General features: G+C 40.9%; 1 protein-coding gene across 7 annotated transcripts in view; it reads right to left on the bottom strand.

The window, feature by feature from the left end:
- Positions 1 to 18,573, bottom strand: part of LOC136843616 (xaa-Pro aminopeptidase 1-like) — a 169,047-nt gene that overhangs the window by 24,584 nt on the left and 125,890 nt on the right. For all 7 annotated transcript variants that reach the window (XM_067112153.1, XM_067112149.1, XM_067112152.1 and 4 more), the window contains exons 10-11: positions 14,965 to 15,094; positions 11,348 to 11,525 (exon numbers count right to left, since the gene is read on the bottom strand). In XM_067112153.1, coding sequence (XP_066968254.1) covers positions 11,348 to 11,525; positions 14,965 to 15,094 — 308 coding nt within the window. The remainder of the gene's footprint in view (positions 1 to 11,347; positions 11,526 to 14,964; positions 15,095 to 18,573) is intronic.

The raw sequence follows: 18,573 nt of genomic DNA, 5'->3' as shown, positions 1-18,573 counted from the left end.
GCCGGCATCATCATACAAACCACAAGCATATATCAGTTATAGTTTGGACGTATCGATTTTTACAAAGAAACTTTTCTGCGCGAGCCCCACTTTTCCCTCCACAACATAAGTCATGTACTGGGTAGCGCTATAGGAACCCCCGTAAGCGTGAGAGGGTTAATAAACATAGATATTTCCCAAGAAGTAGATATACAGTATCTGTTTTTCATACACAAAAGTAGTGCTAGAGCAGCCCTATAGCCCTTTATGGCAGACACAGAAAGATGTTTTTCTGCTCTGAGAAAGACTAGAAAACCAGCAACTTGTTGAATAGAAGATCCGAGTGGAGAAGAACCCCATTTACGACACCAATCACAATAGACGAGACGCTGTTCCTTGAGAAAAGCCTCTCGCTCGCAGGAGATACTTGACAGTCTCCACCCACGAAGAGATACGGACTGTACTGACTGACAGTACCTCTCTGCATGAGGTTGACAAAGTACGTTGTGCTAGGGAGGTAATTCTTTAGGAACTTCTGACAGCAGAGGGAACAGGTCCAGAAACCATTCTGCCTGTGGCCACAGAGGAGCTACTGATGTCATCTTGAGATTCTGGGACCTCATCACTCTGTTCAGGACCTGACGGATCAGACAAAATGGAGGGAAAGCAGATACAGTACATCCAAATTGTCCTGCGGATGTTGCAGGGAGTCCTCTGCCACTGCTGCGACTGTGTCTGGTACTACTGAGTAATAGACTTCCAGTTTTGCGTTGTACCTAGTCGAGAAGAGGTCTATCCTTGGTCTCCTCTACAAGAGAAACAGCCTGTCTGCCACCTCTTGATGCAGAGACCTCTCAGTTTCCAGAATCTGTTCCCGACAGCTTAACTTTTCTGCTACCACATTCCTTTTTCCTAGAATGTATCTGGCTCTGATCTCTACTGAATTGTCTAAAGCCCATTGATGCAGTTGGACCGTTATAATGTGAAACTGTCGAGAAACTAGGCCCCCATTTGTTTACATACACCACTACTGTAATGTTGTCTGACATCAAAACTACAGAGTGACCCATTACCCTCTCCTTAAACTCCTGCAAAGCTAGGAGTGCTGCCTTCAGCTCCCACACATTTATGTGAAGTTGTTTGTCCTTACGACTCCATTCTCCTGTAATTAGCAGGTCCTCTCGATGACCGTCCCAACCTTCGGCCGATGCATCCGAGAGCAACAGACGATCCGGAGAGGACATATGGAAAGACACTCCTACTGTCAAATTGTTGTCATCCAACCACCACAGCAGGTCTTTTCTCACCTCCGTGGACAGAGGAACTTTCATGTGAGGGTGATCTGTTGCTGGAGACCACAACTCCTTCAGTTTCCATTGTAATGAACGCATACGTAGACGTCCATGAGGAACTAATTTCTCTAGAGAAGTTAGCAGGCCCAGAACTACTTGCCACTGCTTTGCTGGTTGTATTTCATCAGACAGAAAGGTCATAATCACATTCTTGAAATTCTCTATTCTCTGTTCAGATGGAAAAACTCTCGCCTGTGCTGCGTCTATAATCATACCCAGATACAAAATCCTTTGCCAGGGGACTAGATTCGATTTTTCCCAATTTATCACAATGCCTAGGCTGTGACAAAATTGAAGCAGCCGATCTCTGTCCTGAAGTAACTTTTCTCAGGATTTTGCCAGGACCAGCAAGTTGTCCAGGTATTTTATCAGTCTGAGCCCTTAGGCATGAGCCGATGTTGACACCAGTATGAACACTCTTGTGAACACTTGAGGAGATGTCAGGCCAAAACACAGCACCCTGAACTGAAACACCTGCTCTGCAAGACTGAACCGAAGAAATTTTTTGGGATCTGGAAGTACATATCCTTTAAATCTATGGTCAGCATAATGTCTCCTTCTCTGCCTGCTGCCACGACTGTCCTTGGAGACTCCAATTTGAGCCTCATCTTCCTGACAAAAAGGTTCAATGTTGACAGGTCATTACTGTCCTCCAATCGCCACTGGCCTTCGGCACTAGGAAGGTCCGGCTTTAGAAGCCCACCAAAGGAAGCTTTACTTGCTCTACGGCTCCATTCTCCATCATTTTCTTCATTTCTCCTTGCAAAATGAGATGTTTCTGCGACCCAGGATCGTAAGAAAGGTGCGGTAGAGGGCGATCTGAAAGAGGTGGAGTGAAGCCGAATGGAAGTAGATAACCTATCCTTAAGACATCTACTACCCACAGCTCTACCCTGAATCTCTGCCACACAGCCCAAAGGCTCACCAAGCATCCCCCACTGGTGGCACTAAGTGGGGAGAGGTGCCCACTCTGTCGTCTCATACCCCTGCCTCTGCCCGTATTTCCCCTTCCTCTTGTAGGTCAGCTCTGAAAGGGATACTGTTGAGATGACTAATCTTCATTGAGGGAGCTGGTTGAGTAGGTTTAGGGACAGGAATAAATCTACCACAGATGAATCAGATGAAGCTGACAATGAGGCAGACGAAGAAGAAGACTTACATCTTTTCTCCTTGCATACCTTATTAAACTTCTCCTCTAACAATCTTAATTTATCCATCACCATTCTCGCTAACGAATCCATCATTGCAGAATTCAACATCATCCCAGAAGACGTAGTTGCTGTTGTTGACACGGAAAGGGTAGGATCTGATGTCACCACAGCAGCCATGTTAGAGGGTGATTTCACTGTGACGTCACAACGGTGTACGAAACACATGAACAGAATTGAACCATATACGTTCCAGAGGATGTCATCATGCTCAAGCCCATATAGTGGCCCGGGGGAGAAGGGACACCCATAGTATGAGGGACTGGAGGGTAGCAGGAAGCCATGTAGTGTGACAACAAGCCATCTAAGGTTGGTACTCATGATAAGCCTAGCGAGGACCACGTTCCCACCTTCCTCTGAGCATCCGGAGCTGGAAAATAAGACAAAGGAGGAGATGGCCTCCCTCCCCTCTCCCCAAAGGGAAAGAAGAGGCATAATTATGCATATAATTACCCGAAACCCCAATCCCAAATGCATTCCCTGATGAATCGATGGATGAACTTGGAAGGGTATGGGAATATTACAGGTGAAACAACTGGAACAGGCCTCTCTAAGGAAGGAACAGCATCGTGAGGAGACAGAACAAAGGAAACTGAAAACGAATCCCCATCAATCCAAGATGCAGTTGCTTCCTTCCTCTTGTACTGACCCTTCCCGTAAAACCAGTTCCACTGACCAATCACAACATACAGAACATGGATTAGTTGCATTACATACGTCCTCTCTGTCTCTACTACACGTTGAATGCAGATCCACATTCACTGATGTTAGGAAACAAGAACAAGGAGAGCCACCAGCACCTGGACATTTCCTTTGCTTTTTACGAGATCCAGGAGATACACTTGCAGGAGGGTTAAGAGGATCCATTATATCCAAGCACACGTCCACAAACAGCAGAAATTCACACAATGAAACACAGAAAGAAAGTAAAAATGGGCAAACCAAACCAGCTTTAGAGAGGAGAGAAAGAACAACACGTCCTCTCTCAAAGGAAGTAAAAGAGTAACTGATGAAGTCACGGAGTACTGCTTGGGATGTGGGTGGTTCCACTTGACTTGTGAATGAGGACAGATGCCACCAGTGCCTTACATATACAATTTTATTTATTGATTTTATCAGATTCCAGCTGGCACTAGAAGATTTATCCTAATGTTAAGACCGAAGGTTTGTTTCATATATGAACAATAAATAACTATAATGAAAAAATATGAAAAAATGGAAAAAAAACCTGTTTTTGCTGCAGTAGCGATGTTTGATTATGCTCCTGACCCCACAGTTCCGAAATCCAAAAAATTCTGAAAACTGAAACACATCTGGCCCCAACAATTTCTGATAAAGGATTGTGTACCTGTATATCTGCTGTTGTCTCCACTCTAGGTCTCTTGTTATGACATACTATAGTACCATCACATGCCCAACAAGTCTGTCAGTAACCTTTTTGCATGTGTACTGCCCACTTAATAGTTTGTTTTGGTGCATCATCAAATGTATTTTCAAAAACCACAATTACAGTCTAATCTCTTCTTATACACTGAACTGAAAACTTCACAGATTTTTCAACCTTCCCTACAGACCTCTATACATTTTTAGTATATTCCAACAATGTTACTCTTATGTACTTTCCACATTATAGTTCATCCCCTTTTTTTGGACATTTTATCACTGTAGCAATTCTCCTTTCCAAGTCTTATGATCCCATCCCTTCATTTAGCCTATCTCCATAAATACTGGCCAGCTCATCAAAGACTGGTTCTTCAGTTCTTGTAGCTAACCTCTAATTAATCTTGTTGGTCCAGTAGCTTTATGATTTTTCATTTTCCCATAGCTCTCCTAACCTCCTGGACATTATTCTCTACTGTCCAATCTCTCCTGACATCACTTATTCATATTCAATCAGTCAGTCTTCCAAGTACTGACTCCACAGTTCCATCCATTTTCAATTATAATTTCTCCATTTCATCTTTTCTATATTTTTCCCATTTTGCATAAAGAACAGAGGGACAACATTTTTTTCTATATTAAGAACCATACCTGTTTACAGATATGACATTTTTATAATAAAATAGTTTTATATATACTTACTAAGTAATTACATAGTTATAAGTTTCTGCTTGTTGGCAGCTAGAATTTTGAAATTTGCTGTGGCGCTACTTTCGTTTTGGCTAGGCAACTGATCCCGCCCACTTTCAGGATAAGAGAGAAACCAGCTCAGCAAATGAGATCAATGTTTATGCCTTCCTATTCATGCAAGGGGAGGAGGGAGGGTTCTGATCATGTAATTACTTCGGAAGTATATATAAAACTTTATTATAAAAATATTTTTCTATAAGTAACTTACCAAGTAATTACATAGCTGAATCCAACATTGCAGGAGGTGGGATGCATGGATTATCTACTCCAATCCATTATTAACTGTAATATAAAGGAAACAGAAATACTGCTAGCATTGGTAAAATGCTTGCTGATTCCTTACCTGTTGAGAGAGCTGCTACGGGAAAGTATTGCCTCTGGATGGTGCTCATCTCAACCTGTAGCGGCGTGGCTGTATAGCCAGTGGTTGCCTGCTACATCAGTGGGATTCTTTGCTGCTAAGGAGTATCAGATTGCACACAAAGAATTAACAATATTGCCCTTGCCCTGGGCACAGTACCAAATGATAAAACCAGAGGACAAACAACGCAGTGGCCTAATGCCAACGATTAAAAACCATACCAACCATAAAAAGATAAACTGGTGGGTACTCCATGTACATAGCACCCCTGGCTCCCCTACAACTTGACACCATTAGTCAAGGCGAAAAAAAAAATAAAGGATTGAAGGAAGACTTCCTACACTCCTTCCCCCAACACCATACCAACAACTGAAATTGGACCCAAGGTACTGCAATTTTCATAAACAGTTTCAATTTCAAGCAGATAATGCAATGCAAACACAGATTTGCATTTCCAAAATGTTGTTTGGATAATAGCAGAAATAGAAAAATTGTGTCTGAAAGCCAGACATGTGGCTACCACCCTCACTTCATGCACTTTTACCTTCACTAAATGTAACACATCCTCCTTAATCTGTGACTGAGCCTATAATATCAGATCTCTCATAAAAAATGTCAGAGCATTTTTAGAGAGAGGGCGAGAAGGGTTCTTTACTAAGCACCAAAGGTTACTTGAAGCACCACGGATCTTATCCGTTCTCAGCAAATAGTATTTTAATGCCCATACAGGGCAAAGAGTCCTTTCTACATCCTCAGAACCTAGATTGTCAACCAGTTTCTTTACAACAAATGAGCGAGGGCAGAGACTGGAGGGGTTCTCATTTTTTGCTAAGACACCTAGGGTAAAAGAGCAAATCGCATTACTCTGTGAGAATCCACTTCTCTTGTCTATAGCATGCAGCTCACTAATGTGCCTGGCAGTGGCTAACGCTACTAGGAACAAAGTCTTTCTTGTGAGGTCCCTCAAAGAGATTGACCGAAGAGGTTCAAAACGTAGTTGCAAAAGCCACTTCAGGACCACGTCCAGATTCCAGGCTACCAGTCTTTCTTCTTTCTGCTTAGTCGTATCAAACGACTTGATGAGATCAGACAGATCTTTATTAGAAGAGGGATATATTCCTATATGTCTAAAAACTGAGCTAAACATTGCCCTGTAGCCCTTAATTGTTGAGGTAGACAGACCTCTGGAAGATTTAAAGTAGAGCAGGAAATCACCAACATCAGCTACAGTCATCTTAGAAGATGAGATGTTTCGTCATTTGTGCCAGTCGCGGAAGACTCCACTTGGCCTGATAAACCTTGCTTGAGGATTGTCACCTGCAACAAGCAATAGCGTCTGCAACTGCCTCTGAAAATCCTTTCGCTCGTACCAATTTGCTGACAGTTTGAATGTAGTCAGGGCCAAAGTGGACAGTCTTTGATGGAACTGCCTGAAATGCAGCTGCCTGAATAAATTATGCTTTTGAGGCAAAAACCTTGGAAAGTCCATCAGAAGTTCCAGCAAGTCCAGGAGCCATTCCTTTGCTGGCCAGAATGGTGCCACTAACGTTATTGTTACATTTCGGTGATTCCGGAACTTGTTTATGACTCCCCTCATTATCTTGAATGGGGGGGAAGGCATAAAGGCCTTTGTCTGACCAATCTATGAGCACTGCTTCTGTCACCCATGCTTGTGGATCAGGGGCTGGCAAACAATATAGAGGGAGACGATGGTTCTTCGCGGTCATGAACAGATCTAGAACTGACTTTCCTCACAGTTTCCAAAACTCTAGGCACAGTAGGGGATCTAGGGTCCATTCCGTGGGGAGAACTTGCTTTTGGCGGCTCAGTTCTTCCGCTAATACGTTGAACGTCCCTTGAATGAACCTGGTAAGGATCTGGATCTGATTTCGATCTGCCCAAATGAGAAAGGCTCTTGCTGCTTGGCAAAGGGTAAACGAATGAGTTCCCCATTTCTTGACATAGGACAGTGCTGTGGTATTGTCTGAGTGGACAGTCTCTGTTTTTCCAAACACCTCTGTTGCACATGCTTGCAATCCCCAGTGGATCGCTGTCAATTCCTTTACATTTATATGTCACATCTTTTGATTTTGAGTTCAAAGGCCGGATACTTCCTTGTCTCCCAGGAGAGCTCCCCAACCTAGGTCTGATGCGTCTGAAAAAAACACCAGGTCAGGGCTCCAAGGAAGGAGTGACTTCCTTTGCAAGAGCTTGTCTCTTGAGCTCCACCAAAGCAGATCCTGCTTTATTTCCTAGGTTTATTGGAAAAACAAGTGTCCGGGTATTTCTTTCTGTTCCAACTGATTTTCAGAAAGAATTGCAAGTTCCTCATGTGTAGCCTTCCCAAGGATACGAACTGTCCCATGGACGATAAGGTCCCCAACAGGCTCATCATCAAGCTGTTTGCAGAACAGGACTAAAGGGAGAGGAATGTGTCTACCTTCTGAAGACATGAGTCTATCCTCTGGGGGGAGGGAAAAACCTGAAAAATCAGTGAGTGTATCCTCATCCCAAAATAAGCTATCTCCTGAGAAGGAGTCAGTTGCGACTTCTGAGTTGATTAGTAGGCCCAATTCCTGGATGAGAAGAAGGGTTTTGTGAAGGTTCTCCTCACATTTGTCTTTCGATTGGGAGCAAATGAACCAATCATCAAGATACAGCGAAATGTTGACCCCCTATAAGGTGTAACCATTTCGCTATGGGAGCTAGGACTTGCGTGAAAACCTGTGGAGCTGTGGACAGGTTGAGGCAAAGGGCTCTGAATTGGTACACTTTGTTCTGAAAAATGAACCTTAGAAACTTCCTCGAGTCCTGATGAACTGGGACATGGAAGTAGGCATCCTTCATGTCTACCGAAATCATCCAATCTTCTCAGCGAATGGATGCAAGAACTGACTGGCTCATTTCCATTTTGAATCTTGTTTTCTGGACATACATATTCAGGGCACTCACATCCAGAACTGGCCTTCAGCCCCCATGGCCTTGGGGTATTGTAGAACCCCAGTGAGAAGGTGTCCTCGAACAATTCGATTGCTTCTTTCTCAAGGAGTGCTGACACTTCTTGGGAGAGGGCAGAAAACCTCTTGGAGTCTACAGAGTAATGCCATCAATATGAAGGGTCTGTTGGTTAAAGGAGGCTTTCTTAGGAAAGGGATCGAATAACCTTCCCTCAAAACTTTCACAATCCAGCTTTCTGCTCCTTTCGCTTCCCAATGCTTCCAAAAGTAGAGGATCTTGCTCCCACAGGGATGCAGAGGATGAGATACTCATTTACGTGCAGGTGGCTTACTGGAGGACTTCTTGATTGCCCAAGGGGTGAACCGGGCTCTTGCGCGAAATCTAGGGAAACTTCCTTGCCTGTCCCTACCATGAAAGTGCTGAAGTTGAACTGAAGAAACTGTCCTCGGACTAAAGGCCGAAGCCTCTCTAGGGCATCTTACTGACTGAGCAAGGAGGTCCTGGGTAGACTTTTTCTGCAGATCAGAAGCAATCTGCAAAACTGTTGCTTGAGGGAACAGGTGTTTCTGATCAAGCGGGGAAAAGAGGAGCATGGATTTCTGAGAAAGGGAGACTCCCAACTTGGTGTAGGAACACCCATAGCAAAAAGTGAGGATAATTCCAAAGAACCATCTCTTATACCTTTATCAAAGCAGGAGATGACCCCTAAAAAGTCCTAAGAGTAGTCTTCCGGAACATGTGGACAATCTTTAATCTTGCAGGCAAGTGCTCCTACTCCCCAGTCCAAGAAGCTGAGCACTTCAAAAACTTTAAAAAGGTGCTTGATTAAATGGCCCAATTTCAACATCGAGAAAAGAATCTTTGCCGAGTTAAAAGCTGACCTTTGGGATGAGTCAATCAACCCAGAGAAGTCTCCCTGGGAGAAGGCAGAAGCTCCCAGGGATGGGGCCTCTCCAGTTGCATAAGATAAATATCTCCTCTGCAACAATCTAGACGAAGGGCAACTAGAGGAGGCTCTTCCCTGCTCTCTCTTACTCGAAAGCCAACTCTCTCCCTCATGTAGATCTTTCTTCACTGAACAGGACAATACTTGTACCATCTTAGGAAGTATCAAAGGATTAGCAGTCAGACTGTCCATCAAGTAAGTCGAAGCTGGAGAAGACGAGAAAAAATCTGGAAATGTCACCAGCAGAAATCTTAGAAAGGAGGCATAGGCCGTAGGAGGGGTGACAGGATCCACATCTTCTTCCTCCCCTGATGAAATGGGAGACAGCTCTGCAATAGGCTGAGTCGAAGGGGTTTTCTAAATTAAGCCCAAGATATTATCCAACTGGCGCTGGATCAACTGGAAGGAAGGATCTACTACTGAAGAAGCCTGTTGCCCTGCAGGTAGAGACTGGGAGGGAGTCGTGGCTGGGAGTGATGCTGTAACTGCAGAGGCAGGAGTCGGCAGCACCGAAGAGGAGACAGGCAGAACGGGTGCTCCGGGAAGCTCAGCAGCCAGTGGGCACTTGGAGGCTAGAACGGATTTGGGTGCCGACAAACTCTCTGGCGGCAAAATGCAGGCAGGCGCCAGTGGGCACTTGAAAGCCAACGGGCGCTCGGGGATAAATGGGCACTTGTGAGCCAGCTGTCGCTCAGGGGCTGACACAACGGGCGTTCGGAAAGGACCACACGATCAGCAACATGACCAGTAGTCAAAGTGAGTTCTGGCACCATTAACAGGCACTTTGGTGCCAAAGACTTCTTTCTGGAAGCCACTAAAGATCCAGCCAATGGTGAGTGTTCCGGAGCTACAATTTCAGGAGCTGGGCACACGGGCGCTCAGACACAACTTCATGACCAGATGTACTCTCTGAAATTAAGGATGGGCATTTATCATAAGACAAGGTCCTAGAAGCAAAAGATCGCTTACGAGCAGTGGCGTGCTTAACTGACGAAAGCTGTCCCACTAACTCCGGGTGATCCTGGGAGTATCGTTCCAGTCTATCCCAAAAACTACATGACGGAAGCTGCTCTCGAATGGATTCTTTGAACCTTTTAACAGGGAATGAAGGAGGCTGAGACACTTCCATTGTGCGCCTCTTCAAAGGGCGAGATTCCCCTTTAAAGCGTCATTGGTGCCGAGGACTTGAATCACTGCTAGACACACTAGATAAAAGACGATCCACTTCTATGGAGACACCTTTCCAACGGTGCTCCGTCATAACCTGCCTGTAGGCAGACCCCACCGACCTCCTTTGGGCTACCAGTTTGACTCCTCCCAAGTTTAGGGGACTTTGCCAGGGACCTTTGTCTAGGAGAATCAGCAGGACAGACAGCCACCTCCTCCACTGACACTTCACCAACACTTTTAATACTAAATTTGACCATTAGGACCTTCACTGAAGCGCCTAACTACTCCATTGTGTTTACTAACAACCCGAATTTAAGGTTAATTCTTGACTCAATGCTGGTAATGGGGTCGGGATTGGGAGTAAGGGAGCCGGGGTGAGGAGTGGTTGGTACAGACTGAGAAGTGGGATCAGGTGGAAAAATAGATACAGAATCAGATATGTCATCATTAAAAGACTTAGCAGACACCTGACCAGCTAAAGTCTTCTTACTACTAGCTCTAACAGCTGCCTTCCTCTTTTTTGTCTCTGTCTAATTTGTTCAAATGACTATTCAAAGTGTACCACATTTTAACATCCCATGAAACACATTCTTCGCAAGTCAAGTCCGGAGAACATATTTGATCCCCACAGGTTGTGCAGTGTATGCGGGTCATAACAGGCTTTAATTAAACAGGTATTGCAGCCTTTGCTGCAATACCTAAAACTATGAGAACCAGAATCAGACATAGCCGACAAGTCATGAGTCAAAAAAGCCTAAGTAGTCTAAGTTCAGCAAAAAACAGTCAAAATCTGTATTTCTGTCTGAAATAACAACTGACATTATCTAACTGCGCCAAAAAGGCTACCAAAAAGTGAGAATACTTCACCAAACGATTCCAAATCCAAATAATATCAACTGAGAAGCAAAATTCCAAAAAACCGCTACTGCTAATTACTGTAACCACAGCCATCAGCTGGCAGAAACATATTGATCTCATTTGCTAAGCTGGTTCGTCTCTTACCCCGAAAGTGGGCGGGGTCAGTTGCTTAGCCAAAAGTAGCGCTACCGCGAATTTCAAAATTCTAGCTGCCGACAAATAGAAACTAATAGCTATGTAATTACTTGGTAAGTTACTTATATAAAAATGTTTTATTTACAGTAAACTTTACTGCTGTGCACTGGGATTTTATTCACATTACAATAATATTAAATTGTAAAAGACCATAATACTGTACAAACAAAAGGCACTGAGACTCCCTTACCATCAGATAAAAACATCCCTTCTTTAAGGCCTGGGTCATCTGGGTAGGAGCGCCATGAAACTCCCATTGGACCTTCATGGACATTTAGGTACATCCCTAAACCATGTCCTGTTCCATGTCCATAATCTAGTCCTACATCCCAAAGAGCTTTACGAGCTAATGTATCCAGACAGTTGCCCTGCAGAAAATGAATTCAAAGAAATATTTAACTTATACTATAAAAAATACAAAATTACAATAAAAAAGCTCAGAGAAGAAACAGTGCTTATACACTTATTCAAAGTAGGACTGCATAATGACAAAAATTAGATTAAGACATACACAATCAGTCAATTGTAATTTCATTATTTCTTAGTGCAATATAAGACCTTACTATTTCTTCCCATTCATTCCCTTTTCCTTTCTGGCACACTAAATATGGGTATTCAGTGAGGCACTATGTAATCTATAAAAATTACAGAAAATATCTCTGTAAAGCAGGCTGCAACTCTAACTCTACATGTTCAAGAATATACATGGGTATTTATACTATAAATTCCCATGTCATACTTAACAATATTATACTGTGTTCATGTGGGCATACAGAACCTACTATTAACCCTTAAACGCCTATTGGACGTATCATACGTCGACTAAAATTGTCTGTTGGGTGCCGAGTGGACGTACCATACGTCGACTACAAAAAATTTCAACCTTCAGTCAACTTTGACTCGACCGAAATGGTAGAAAAACGCAATTGTAAGCTAAAACTCTTACATTCTAGTAATATTCAATCATGTACCTTCATTTTGCAATAAATTGGAAGTCTCTAGCACAATATTTCGATTTATAGTGAATTTTTGAAAAAACTTTTTTCTTACTCAAGGGCGGTAACTCAGCCGAAAATTTCATAAATTCTTTCGTCATTTTGTCGTAATTTTTGCACTGTTCTATATTAACCGTTACATAAAGTTTTATATATGAAAATGTGCGCAATTTCATGTACAATACAGCAAAATAAAACCCATGGTTGTAGCTTTTATCAGTTTGGAAATATTTTCATATAAACCACGATAACTGCCAAAATTTCAACCTTCGGTCAACTTTGACTCGACCAAAATGGTCAAAAAACGCAATTTTAAGCTAAAACGCTTACGATCTAGTAATATTCAATCATTTACCTTCATTTTGCAACCAATTGGAAGTCTCTAGCACAATATTTCGATTTATGGTGAATTTCTGAAAAAAACTTTTTCCTTACGTCAGCGCCAAAAATTCTTTCGTCACGTTGTCGTAATATTTGCACTGTTTTATATTAGTCGTTACATACTTTTATATATGGAAATGTGCGCAATTTCATGTAGAATACAACAGAAAATAACTCATGGTTGTAGCTTTTATCAGTTTTGAAATATTTTCATACAAATCACGATAACTGCCAAAATTTCAAGCTTCGGTCAAATTTAACTCGACCGAAATGGTAAAAAAACGCAATTATAAGCTAAAACTCTTACATTCTACTAATATTCAATCATGTACCTTCATTTTGCAACAAACTGGAAGTCTCTAGCACAATATTTCGATTTATGGTGAATTTCTGAAAAAAATTTTTTCCTTACGTCTCTTGCTATGTAACTTTCGGCCGACCATCTCAGAAATTCTTTTCGTCATGTTGTCGTAATGTTTGCATCGTTTTACATTAGTCGTTACATAAACTTTTATATATGAAAATGTGCGCAATTTCATGTACAATACAACAGAAAATAGCTCATGGTTGTAGCTTTTATCAGTTTTGAAATATTTTCACATAAATCACAATAACTGCCAAAATTTCAACCTTCAGTCAACTTTAACTTGACCGAAATGGTAAAAAAATGCAATTGTAAGCTAAAACTCTTACATTCTAGTAATATTCAATCATTTAACTTCATTTTGCAATAAATTGGAAGTCTCTAGCACAATATTTCAATTTTTGGTGAATTTTTAAAAAAACATTTTCCTTACGTCTCTTGTGTAAACTTCGGCCGAACATCTCAGAAATTCTTTCGTCTCGTTGTCGTAATATCTGCACCGCTTTATATTAGTCGTTACATAAAGTTTCATATATGAAAATGTGCGCAATTTCATGTACAGTACAACAAAAAATAACTCATGGTTTTAGCTTTTATCGGTTTTGAAATATTTCCATATAAATCACGATAAATAGAAAAATTCGACTTTTCGTCAACTTTAACTCGACCGAAATGGTCGAAAACTGCAATTGTAAGCTAAAACACTTACAGTCTAGTAATATTCAATCAATTAGCTTCATTTTTCAACAAAACGGGAAGTCTCTAGCACAATATTTCGATTTATGGTGAATTTAAAAAAACATTTTTTTACGTCCATGGCGTTACGAATTCATGCATCATTTTGTGATAATATTTTCTCTGTGTTGCTTTGATCATTTTAAAATTTGTTATATACCAAAATCATTGCAATTTAGTGTACAATACAACTAAAAAAAATTAACTCATTAGCTTTAACCGTTTTGCTTATAGCGCGATTTGTATACAATTATATACAAGTTTTTTTTTTTGCTGTCATATATTCCAATATTTATATATGATAATGATATTTTTTTTCATTTCTGATGGTTGCATACTAAACTTCAGGCAATGACAAAAAAAATGAGCCAAAAATGAACTCTTAATCTTAAAAACTAAGCGTGCTGTGATTTTTTGAAAAAAACTTTTTCCGCTTCGGCGCTAACTCACCGAACGCCGCCGGCATACGGGAGACGTTTTTGTTAATAGGGCTTCGGCGTTAAAGGGTTAATAAAAAAAAAAAAAAAAAAATCACAACCATCACTTATGATAGATTTCCTTAAATATAAGTCCAGATTTTTTCTGTTTTAAGCACACCTTTAATTTCACTAACAGCTTTCTTTACATTTTTATTGCAATGCATATTTAACAGAAAATAAAACAGATCATAAGCCACAATTTAATAACTAAATTTAGTTACAATAACAAATGCTATAGTTTACTCAGTCTGTGCATCTATAACAGACAATTGCTCATAAGCTCTAATAAAAATTATACATGTTCATAAATTTTAAATTTTGAGCTATCATAAAACCATACACTAATGATACAGGATTATATGTCACAGTCCTAATCAAGTTACCTTTTTAAAATTCTTCAGTCTGTATATACTGCAAGATGCAAAAATACCCTGCCCGTTTAATACCAGCAGCAAGTGTACAGTCTCTGTCAAAGGTTGAAAAGTTACCACCCTAATACTTTCAAAATCATAAATCCATCCCCTGTTCAGCTACAATTAAGCAATTGTAAATAATCAGTTTTGTGTGGTAGGATGTTTTTAATGTATACTGACATACACTTCAACAAAGGTTGAGCAGGAAGTGAACTGGAAGATTTTTAGAGAGAACTCGCAGTATGCCTCCATAAAGGGATAAGCTGACATAACAGCACCACCATAATCTATGTTTTATGTCAGGTTTTCTCTTTATGAGGTACATAGTGAGTTCTCTCCACTCTCTCCTGTTTTATGCACTTCCTGCCTGAATCCTCTACTTGTACATATTGAAACTAATTTCTGAAAGCATGTGATCAATCTACAATATAAATACAAACCTTGACTTCAGATGGGAAGATACAGGTTGCAATGCTGATGACTCCTTTTAAAACTCTCGTATAGCACTCCTGCTCAAATTTGGAGGGGATGCCGAAGTGCATTGTTCGAGTTACATCTGTAGTACCATCTCTGAACAGAAGAAAAAATGGTTAAAAAAGCCGACCCATTTTCATTCTTACCTTCATAAATGATGAAATAATTCTCTAAGTTTAATCAAGATTTAGGAATGGGTCATCATTCTGTAATTAATTTTTTAAATTTGGTAGCACCGTTTAAGCAGCAATTGTCAGGGGTTCAGATTCACAGATAGACAGAAAGATGTACATATACATACATATTTATATAACATGTTTTGACTTAGGAAAAACTTATTTTTGGTAGCCACTGTGAGTCCTCAAAGGAGTTACACTATACTATCATGATCCCTCCAGGGCTCCATAAGACAGACCAACCAATTACAAACAATTCTCTTAATAGTTGGGCTCGGCCAGAACAGTGCTTGTTGGCGTAGTGATAGAATATAAAGGACTCAGGACAGGAGGGGTCTATCTCCTGTCCTACAGTGACTGCCTCAGCTCTCTAAATCCCATTCTTCATTGCCTACCAAAGCAGTTAAATTAGGCACTGTCACAAATCTGGGAAGGGCATTCCCTTCTACATCTTTATTTGCTCTAAGCATGAAAGAAAAGAGAGGTTTCCACTAGAACAAAGCCCACATACAAGAAAAGGCTTGAAGCTCCCTAGTACGCTTTGCCATAGCAAGAGCTAAAAGAAATTGCCCTCAAAAATCTTAAGAGATGCTTTATCCAAAGGCATAAACTGAGTCAACATTAAATCCTTAAGGACTATGTCTAAATTTCATCGTAAACCATGACAGGAATATTTGAAATTTCCAGCTCAAAAGATTGGAAAATCTCCTTCAAATCTAAATTGTGAGTGATATTCCAGTTAGCATGACACAGAACTGAAGACAATGTAAAGCGACACCCTTTGATCGCTAAAAATAAGAAAACCGCATAGCATACCTGAGGTACCATAAGAATATCTATCAAGATATCTATAGCAGTATAGGTGCTGGATATCCCTTTGGACAAGCACCAAAATTTATACTGGCCACTGTTATTGATACTGTCTAACTGTGGAGGGTTCTAGACATAAGGATTACTTCCTTGGCTACTTTAGAAAAGCCTCTAGCTCGTAAAAGACAGCTGACAATCTACATGCGGTCAGATGAAGCATGTGGTGGTTTGATTTGATTTTCTCAAATAGGACTACCTGAAAAAATCTTCCCTGACTGGTCAGGAGAGGAAGTTCGGTAAATCAATCCCCTTGGGGTCATCAAGAAGCTTTCAAAATCATCCTTGTGTTCTGTATAGCTCGTGACTTGAGTATTTTCCTCACAACAGCAAACGGGAAAAGTGTAAAAGTCTAGATTTGACCACTCTTGAAGAAAGGCATCAAATGCCCCTGCTTGAGGATCCTAGCATGAATGGCAGTAAACTGGGAGTGTTGTTTTGGGCAGTCACAAACAGGTTGATATTTGGGTCCCCAATAGGTTTCACAAGTTCTCCAGACCTGTGGCATAAGAGACAATCTTGCCAGAGGACCTTGCCCTTTCCTCTCGAAAGGTGTGATAACATTGTTTCTCCCTGGGACAAAATGAGGTAAAAGAATGACGTTCCTGGACTCTGTCCAAAGAAGAAGGAAATTTCTTTGCTAGCCTGAACAGATCTCTCTATTTGTGTCTCCTTGCCCCCCTTGTGTAAGAACAAGAGGCTGAATTGTTGGAATAGACTATGATCGTCTTCTCTGACAAGCTGTTCTGCTTGCTTACGGCCATTCCAAACTGCCAAAAACCCTACGCTGTTTATAAGCAGGTTGCTCTTCTCCATAGTCCAACTCCCTGACATCAAATATTTCTCAGAATGGATCCCCAATCTGCCTCCGAGACATCTGAGGACATTGTGAGGTTTGGGTTCTTGACTTTATATGGGCCATTCTTAGAATAAAAATTTATCTGTGCAACTGAAAAAGAGAGATACTGGATATGTTTCTTAAAAATAAATCTGCAACCAAGAATGGCAACCAAAATTAAAACTGAGCTGCATGTAATAAGAGAAGCACTGCCAATTAAAACATCTGGGTGGGTGATCCAATGTCTTAGACCTATCAATGGTCATACTTACAGAGTTTTGTTATGGTTAAACTTCATGACCTATAATCTTCATTAAGCAATGAAGATTATAGGTTGCTTAAACCTTATTAAAAGATTAAGCAACAGGAGATCTATATTCTGCAGATAGGATCAATGCAAATAAAGTAGCATCATCCAAGTTAGCAATCAGCTCATTTTAAGGGCTAAGCCACATAGGCATATATACATATTATCATTATTTATTCAGAAGATGAAACCTGTTCATATGGAACAAGCCCACAGGGGCCACTGACTTGAAATTCACGCTTCCAAAGAAAATGATGTTCATTCAGAAGAAGTAAGAGTAGGTAAAAGGAAATACACAAGAAATCCCACTTACTGAAAAAAATATATAAATCAATAAGTAGATAAAAATGTATTAAAACGCAAGGAGAATACAGCAGTATTAAGGTAGTAATCTATTGCATCTTCATTTGAGCTTCTGAAGTTCCAATTGCATGACACCCTCTGGGAGGCTGTTCCATAGTCCAATGGTGTGAGGAATAAAGGACCTCTGGAACTGAGAGCTTGACAGCGAGGAACATTTACTGCATGTTGGTGCTACTGTTCAGAGAATCTGGTTGCTCTCAGCAGGTAAAGGGGACCAGGGATCAATTGTGAATATGAAAGATCTCTGTTGAAATACAACAAGAGACCATCCGTCCATGGTCCAAATCATAACTGTTACTATTTGTAAACAGAAACCCACCACCACGAACCACTCTATCTAAGAGATAAATCTCTGGCAGAAGCAGACAACCACACTGGAGAACAGTATTCTAGTAAAGGAAGCACAAATGATCTAAAACAGGTTGCACTGACTTTATCATTGTTATAAACATATGAGGCCTTACGAAAACAATAAGTAACTTTTGTGCAGCATTGGCTGAAACTTTCATTAGATGTTTCTCAAAAGTTAGATATGAGTCAAAAGTTACACCCCATCCACCTGAATGGGAGGATGGGGTGGGAAATCTGTATGAGATCTGCTATTCAGTAGTGTTTTTGTTTTACTGAAGTTCAGCCTCATACCCCACCGACTATACCATTCCCTGATCCGGTCCATGTCCCGATTGACGCTGAGGGCAGCTTCATTTCTCATAAGTGGGGACTTTACTATTAGTACACCCGCATTGGCACACTGAACAATCTTTTTTCCAGGCCAACAACCATATCACTTGTGTACACTAAAAATAACAGTGGACCAAGAACACTACCCTGTGGAACTCCATGCAAAACAGCTCTTGGTTCACTAAAGATCCCATCCACAGCTACACACGGCTGCCTACCTGTAAGGAAATCTTGAAGTAATCCTAAAACATATCCACCCACTCAAGATTCTGAAATTTATAAATAAGTGCCTTGTGATTTACTAAATCGAAAGCAGCACTAAAATCTATTAGAATTACTCTGC

This window comes from Macrobrachium rosenbergii, chromosome 12 (assembly GCF_040412425.1).
Source record: "Macrobrachium rosenbergii isolate ZJJX-2024 chromosome 12, ASM4041242v1, whole genome shotgun sequence".
NCBI classification, from domain to species: domain Eukaryota; kingdom Metazoa; phylum Arthropoda; class Malacostraca; order Decapoda; family Palaemonidae; genus Macrobrachium; species Macrobrachium rosenbergii.
Note: the sequence above shows the minus strand (reverse complement) of the source record. Positions and strands in the feature narration are given on the sequence as shown.